The 8,604-nt window shown below is 34.2% G+C and overlaps 1 protein-coding gene across 1 annotated transcript in view; it reads right to left on the bottom strand.

The window, feature by feature from the left end:
• Positions 1-7,465, bottom strand: part of LOC113234043 (collagen alpha-1(XVIII) chain-like) — a 22,571-nt gene extending 15,106 nt beyond the window's left edge. The window contains exons 1-2 of the mRNA XM_026469267.1: positions 7,250-7,465; positions 4,160-4,210 (exon numbers count right to left, since the gene is read on the bottom strand). Of these exons, the coding sequence (XP_026325052.1) occupies positions 4,160-4,210; positions 7,250-7,366 (168 nt within the window). The 5' untranslated portion in view covers positions 7,367-7,465. The remainder of the gene's footprint in view (positions 1-4,159; positions 4,211-7,249) is intronic.
• Positions 7,466-8,604: the final 1,139 nt, after the last annotated feature.

An 8,604-nucleotide genomic window follows, 5' to 3' on the forward strand; every position in this document is an offset into this window, starting at 1 on the left:
TTTTTTTGTCAATTTTAATCTTGGTATTTATTGATCGCTAACAGGTATTACAGTAAGTAACTCTAGGGATTGCTCTTTGTCAAGAGATAATTCTATAAATTTATGATGACAATATTTATTTAAAAATGTCATTGGCAGAAATGATCTCTAAAGCTAAAACAGATCATTCGTATGGATTTTTACAATCCAAGTACTTATACTTTTTGTATAAAGTTTTGGATTTTTTAAGCCTCGTGAATGGCAAATTTTGAATATAAACAAGAATCTTATTATGAAAGCGTATAGCATGGAATGAATAAATGAATTTGTGGCTTTTGCAAAGACGACTGTCCTATAACTAAATTCCATTTTTATGGTCCGTATTCGAAGTAGGAATCAATAAAGGGTGCATCTGTAATTTGTTTTGTTATTCATGATATGCATTATTCATATCTAAGGCAGCGTCTCTTTGGCAGTTGTCATTTTGATTCCAAAAGTAATTTTATTGAAATTTATAAAAATTAAAATTTTATTTTTAAAGATTACGAACGAAGCGGTGTGAATGGATATTGTTTCTGAATGACAAAGCGTGAAAGAAAATAATGAACGAAATGTCAATACGGTGCGTCTATTGTTTTCGGTTTTAAAATACTACGTATATGAGAGTATTGTCGGAAGCAGGCTCGTCGTTGATGCAGGTTTTTTACACATAACCCGCTTTTATGTAAAAAAATATTGCATCAGGGACAAACTTGCTCACGACATGTCTATGCTGATTTTATGCCTTGATGCTGATTTTATTAAATACATAAAATCAGCATTAAAAAAGTCGTGAAAATGTACTAATATAGAATCTTCATGTAAATTTCTATTTTCTTTGATATTAAGAGATTGTTTTTATGACTTTGTGACATTTATTAACAAGATAATGAATCTGCATAAAAACTATCAAACTTAAGTAAAATTTTAATGTTACTGCATGTGTCATGTTACTACACCAACATCCGTAATTAATATCAGCATCGATCAATGCGGAGGCTGATGCGGATGTGCGGATGTGGATATTTTAATTTATGCAGATTATTATAATTATTATGTATTTACAATCTCTACGAATGTCACATTAAATGTATCAATAAATATTAACGTCGTTTTACTCATTAGGTAACGTGCTTTCGATATAAGTTTAAAGGTGTTTGAAATCTCATATTGATGGAATAGTAGCCTAGGCGCACATACACACACAACACACACACTCAAACACACACACACACACACACACACACACACACACACACACAAACACACACACACACACTAACCTACAATTACAAGTACAATAGCTTACAGCTTTATTTTATTTCTTACTTTTGTAAATATTGTTTGTTATTTAAGTGCTTGTTTTACCTTGCACCTACAGTACAAGAATTGTATTGTACTGGCAGGTGGGAGCCTGGAGATTTCGCACGTAAGTTAATACCTAGTATGGACTCCAATCCCTTACCAAGGCTTTTCTTTTGTTAGAAAAATTCAAGTTGGGTATTTGAAAGTTTATTCATGTAAGGACCTTGATAAGAGACAATAAAGATCAAAGAAAGCCAAAATAAAGACGTTTACACCCTGTATATGTTCATATATGTATGTAGATGAAAGTTGACAATTTTCTTGATTGACAATCACAATCTTTTTAGGTTTATATTTATTTTATGTTTATGTACCATAATTTATATTCTGTAGAAGACCATATTAATCCATAACGACAATTTTTATGCGGACAGGACATTGACACTCGTAATAAAGAACGATCGTTGACTCAAGTGGCATCAAGAGATAACATTTTATAGTCTTTTGTTTGGCTCAATCGTGTAAATAGAGTCACTGTGTAGCAGTGCAAGTGTTAAAGCTTTGTGTATTATGGGCAGGGTTGGATAAAATACGTGCCGTGTCTTGATTAAAATATAAATTGCAAAATACTTTTATTAGGTGTATTGGTAATATAAAAACGGTATTTTGACATCCATTATTAAAAATACAATTATTACCGCTAACTGAATACCAGGACTTTAAAATACCAATTGCAAAATAATAATAATAACGCACGCACTCATAGCCCCGCACTAGAGAAACCACGTGTCGCAGGTGCTATGCATACACACACAGACAAACACAAATTACACACAAAGTTACGAGAGAAATAAGTGTAGGCCATACAAATATTTCTCCCCGCCCGGGAATTGAACCCGGGACCTATGCGTGATTTACCAGCATGCAGCATGCTAACCCTTCGGCCACAGAGGCAGTTATAATAATTTTCAAAATACATTACTGTCAGATATTTCAATTACTAATTACAAAATACATCGCTTTCAGATATTAGAAATACCAAACACAAAATACATTGTTGCCAGATATTTAAAATACCAATTACAAAATACATTTTTTGGTAGTACTTAATTGAAATACAAATACTAATTTTGTATTTGCATTTCAATCATAAGTAATTAAAATACTTCCTAGCTGTGATTACGAAACGGGTACTGTGTTCAGAGGATTGATGAGAGGTTATTCGGATACACACAATGATACGATGACACGAATTTTTTTGTCAGTCCAAGGTATACAATGCCAGAATTAGTCCGCTTTAAAATTCCTGAATAAGATACCATTAGCTGTGTGCGGACATAGGCCCATAAGAACACATTGTATTTGACTTTTAAAAATTCGTATTATTTATTACTGTTTGGAAGACATTGATACTTAACAAAAAGGCTTCTTATTATATATCTTAGATTTTTCGTTCCTAATGGGCGATTTTATTTTTCAGCAAATAAATTTCTTTCATTCATCCTTTCATTCTATACGGCTCCAAATAACTATATCCAATTTACTGATCTTAAAATAGAGATTACTATGAGTACCTGAGCAACGGAATTCACCCCGAGGCACTAGCCAGTAATCCCAAACTAGTACTAATTTAGAAAAGTTCATTTCTGAATTTGATCTGACCAGGAATCGAACCTGGGTCCTCCTAATCCAGTTTCCACAGTGCAAACCGTTAGGCACCGAGATTGATAAAATAACAAAATAGACCACCGAGACACGACTAGTGGACATGATTAATCATATTCAAAATTGTTAGTGTTTGGATATTTATAAACATAAAGTTTTATTAGTTAACACATTCGCGGGAGCATCGTGCTTTTGCCGATTGATGCGCTGCTGTTACAGCTGTGATATTTTTTAACCGATTTAAAAAAGGTGGACGTTCTGAATTCGACTGAATGTTTTTTTTAATGTATGTTTACGCGAGTAATCATTTGTGAACAGATTTTGACGATTTGTTTTTTATTAGAAAGATGGTGCATCTGTGTTGGTCCCATTTAAATTTGAAAAAAATATACCACCTCTAAGGGTGGCAAACTAGGGGATGAATCCGGTTTCGCGCACTTTCCAGTAACCGATTTCAATAAAACTTGGCAAATATATGTAATTCATCGAACTTACGAGGTCTGTTTTTTTTATAGAGAAGTTAAAATTTTCTCATACATTTTATGCAAACGTTCCTTCTATAGACTATTAATTGAATGTAAGAGTGGTTACACACGGTGTCTTTTGGCAGCTACGCAAACGCGCGATTACATCGCTATACTTGCGATTCACAGATGTTTGCATCGATGCAATCGCGCGTTTGTATCCATGCAGTCGCGCGTTTGCATCTCGTTTGCATCGCCGCTTAAAGTTGCGCGCGTGTGTAAAGGTAAACGATTAGCGACTGCATCGCTGCTATTAGTCGTCGTGTGTAACCGCTCTAACAAATAATGATACTGACGTCAATAAACGCGTGTGCATGCCAGCGATCATTGGTATGTATGAGTAGTGCTTACTTATCCTGTGAAATTTCGACACCACATGTCGCTAAAAATTCAATATTTTGATATGTTGTAGAACAATGACGTCACTATTAAGATTTTGTATGGTCAAATAGCGTTGTCTTACGTTCTTCGGTGCAATAAAAGAAATTAAATCACGTAATAGTACGTTGTTATACATCACTTTTCAACGTACATAGCTCGCGCGAATGTGTTCAATTGATTATAGAATGTCACATTGTGGTTAGTATTTGTAAGTGTTACTAGCTTTAGTGAAACAAAAGCGAAAATGTAAAAAATAAAATAATCACCAAAAAATTATCAATGTCAATCTCGTCGCCGCCGCTGCCTTTACCCATGTCCTGTTTGAAAGTTGACAATAAAATAAACTTGTTTATGTAATTGTTCAATCAACAATAGGTTCGTTACATAACTATCATATTCTTACACGTGTACCATTTTGGCGTATCTGTGATGAATGAATGATTTCGTTATTCGACTCGTTAGTACTTACTAAATCTGTCATTCGAATGACAAATTAGTAACTTACTAATTTTCGTATTCGAATGACGTACTAATACATAGATTCTATATAGTGATGACCAAGATGTAGAAAGGGAGCGTAGGGCGTTGTCAGTGAGATGCAGTATGCTGGCCCGCAGGTTCGCGAGATGCTAAATCGATATTAAAATTACTTTATTCAAAGTTTACAGCCAATCATTTTACTCGAGCAGCCTGTGGGATAAGTATGCGAAACGCGTTTACAACGCCCTATGCGCTCGATATAATAACACTTTCAGGATGCTGTTGGGTCTACCAAGATGGTACAGTGCATCAGGCATGTTCGCAGAGGCGCAAGTAGACGGCTTCCAAGCGCGCATTATCGCTTCGGAAAAAATAGTGTCGCTTATGATTCGTAAATGAAGTAGCCACAGCAGCATCCTAAAAATCGTTACAGGCAAATTTGATTGTCTTCTAAATTTTTTTTATTTCTTTCTATTCTTTTTTTCTTCTTTCTAAAGCACTGGGTTGGGCAAATCCAATCTGTTTTTATATATATTAAATAAATATTATGTTATGTGGCGCCGTTATGTTCTGTATTCTAAGTGAAAATGTTACTAACAAATTATATGGAACTATGCCTGAAATACAAAAAAAAACATGCACTCGACTGACTGGCAGGGACATTCGGTATCGGTAATCATTCGACTCGAATCGAATGATTGTGCTTGGATTCAACCAAGGCGAATGATTTGCCCATACGAATGATTAGTATTAGTAACATTCAAAGTCGCGCATCGCTTCACATGGTAATGACTGAGAAGTGGTAATTATTAAGAAACATTTTTTAAAACAGAAGATATAAATTTTATTTTGTAAATTGCTAGATTGTTATTATATGACATTTATATGCACATGTAAGTAAGCATGTTTTTGTACCTGTCTGGAAGTAATTAGGTTAGTTTCTTAAGATTTTTTATTATCTTTACTTAAATAGACTGAACTCCTTCGCCGCGGATAAAGCCGGAAGGGCTTTTGTGAGCAAAGCTTGTAATTAGTAGTATTTAATTAAGTATTTTTCCTGTATTTTGGTCAATAAAATAATAAAAAAAAAACTTATCAACTATCCTCTGGCGTGCACGAAAGGAACCTTTTCTTGTAATTCTGGCGCATCCTACGTTACTACTACCGACTACAGCCGGTTTTCACGAGCAAGCCCTAGCACGCTTGAGCATTTAATGGCGGCTACTGGTGATGCGATTGTTGTGGCTGAGTTATGAGCCATAATGTATGTTATCTATACAATAAGAAGAAGAACTGTCTTTTTATAAGGTTAACCGTTTTGTAAGATTAAGGGAGTTACCACACTTATTGATACAGAAACGCGTTAAGACGGCAAAATCAAAATAATCTTTATTACATAGGCAAGCATATTACACTTCAAATCATCACATTGGTTAAACTACCGCTCATTCGTAAGGCAGATTCCCCTGAGAAAAATGAGCAAGAAACTATAGAGGTTGCTGTTTGTAAAAAACATTTGTACACATTTATCATTTGTATATTTTTTTTCAAATATTATAGATTGAGACTACCTCCAAGGGCTAAAAGGTCACTACCATGGATTTTTGTCATCCAAGTACGCAGAAGTTGTATAATGACCTTTAATATAAAGTTTTTGTATATCAATCGGAATCTTTTATAGAAGCGTATACATTGCTCCTTAAATGAATTTGTGACTTTGTGAACACGACTATCAAGAACAGCTACTTTATTTTTATTCCTTGTAGAAATGAAAAAATCTTTACGTTCTACATGACGTCTTAATGCGTTTCCGATAAGAGCGAAAGAAAAGTTGTGCGTTTCACGTTGACAGTCTAAGTGGAAGTGAAACGCGCAACGTCTCGTATAGTTCTTATTACATAGACCTATAAAGCCTTTTCTGATAAGCTCAAGCCGATTCTGCATTAAAAAGTGTGATATAGCCATTAACAAACATGTTGTTCTAAAATGCACATATGATTTACATTTATACCGTTTCGTTTTTATGTAATATGTCTTCAGGTGAGAGGTAATGGACCTTAAGTCATTATATTCGAATTTAGATGTGTTTACAAACATTGCTAAAGAGTGTTTGCGCATTACGTCCCAGTTCCGAATCCGAGAAATGACAATCCGAAAAGTCTTACGGATCATTTTACTTCTAGGTGTACAAGCGTTGTTCGTATTTTCTTGGTTTTGAATCGGACTTAGTACACAAGCGACATCCGAAGTGGGTTCGAGTTTTCTAAACACGAATCGCAAACGCGCTAAGAATGCTAAAAATCACGGAATAGTAAAACACATTAAGTTCTATCGTCGTTTGTTTTTATACGACCTTAACATTGATTTTAAATGTTTAATTAAGAGCGTTATTTTTCTTTAAAACGTTCTGTAGTAAAAATTACTATTTGGTGCTCAATGTTCTTTACCCCTCACCTACAGATATATTATTCTGTTTGGTGCTTTGGTGAACATGAAAAGTTTTTATATCGACAATTATACACTTCAGATAATATGAGTTTGGATAACGCGTCGGTTTTACACGCATCAAAAATCTGATACGACAAAATGGTACCGTGTGAGTTTTCATTAGAGTCAGTACGAAAATAGAGGATTCGATATTCAAAAACTCATAACGAAAGGTTAAAAAGAGACAAAAGCTACTGTAAAATCCATTATCTCCCTGGCCGGAAAGGCCTACGCCTTTAACTTAACTCTACAGTTGTATTTCAGAAACGAATACCATTTCGGTATTCTAAGTGGCGTGGAATTGTTGAAACATTATTCTGCCGCCTCCGTTTTGGAAGATAATGGGTTTTATAAGTAAATTAGCTCTACGTAATAAGACAGTTTCTTACCTCAAAAGTATTGACGCATTGTACTTCAGCCTGTGACGGAGAGCCGTACAATTTGAGTTCTTGAAACGCTCCCTGTATTACAATTAGTGTTACCACTTTATACCATATCGTTTTCATCTCGACTGACACTATATCAACCGTTGTGTTTTTATATCGTTATTCATAATAAATACATCATAGTAGTATTTATTTGTTAACCAACTTCAAAAAAGGAGTAGGTTCTCAATTCGAGTGTCGTTTTCTAGTGTTTGTTACGCAACATTTGTGAAACTTTTTTTGGTGGAAAGCGGATAGTAGTGGTGTCATTCAAATTTGAAGAAAATATTGCACCTGTAAGGATGGTAAATAGATTTATTGCATTTCACTCACTTTCCGTTAACCGATTAAAGCAAGCAAATAGATGTGGATTCCACGAACTTTAGAGGTCACTTTCTTTTATTTAAGAAAGTTGTTATTATTTCATTTTTATTGATAAGAAGTCTGGACAGTAATCCGTTACTCCGAATGTTGAATTCTATCAAAAAAGGGTAGTAATAACTTTGACAAACGTCGCTTTCTCAAACTCGTATCTTAAAGCACAAAGTTGCTGAAATGCTAAAAATGGATTGTATATTGTCGTTGCAAATTTAAAACCTCTTATGTGTCATTTGGTCGACAAGAAGTTTTGTAAATATTTGAAAAGCATACTCAAAGGGTAACTGACTGAAAAAACTCTCACGTCAATATCTTCATAATTCAATGACAATCAACAAAAATACTCTACGAAAATTTTACAGGAGAAAGCTTTTTCATTTTTCTATGAAAGTTACTTTTAACACATAGGAGACATTAAATTTGCAACGACGATATACAAAATTTGCAGGCTGATTTCATAGATCCTTCATATTCACACACTGGCCTACCTGGCTTACCTATTCCTAAAGTAAAGCATCCAAATTAACACCCTTGACAAGAAATTTAAAATAAATCGAAAGTTTTGCCATCTCCTGAATAATTACTCTTTATAAGACACGAGTTTGACAAGTAAGGCATCGGAGTCCTTCTGTCTGAACAAAAGAAATATTTCGAATGTTCTTCCTAAAAATTACAATTCGCATGCTAGCAACTAAACAATCAATTCGTATAAATGAAATTTTCTGACAAAACAACTCGACTTTTGTTCACATTTTACCATAAATAAATACGTATTACAAAAATATTAAAGTCTACATTTTCAATATCGATAATCCGAATCGCTAATGGAGGATTAACATCATCGATCACAGTTAAACCCGTCTGTGTTTCACAGAATTCTGTCTGGCTGAAATTAATTGGTGTAGTGTAAGGTAATACAGATATTTCTTCGAACTGTAAAT

Source organism: Hyposmocoma kahamanoa, unplaced genomic scaffold (assembly GCF_003589595.1).
Source record: "Hyposmocoma kahamanoa isolate Upper Pololo Valley unplaced genomic scaffold, ASM358959v1 81, whole genome shotgun sequence".
NCBI lineage: Eukaryota > Metazoa > Arthropoda > Insecta > Lepidoptera > Cosmopterigidae > Hyposmocoma > Hyposmocoma kahamanoa.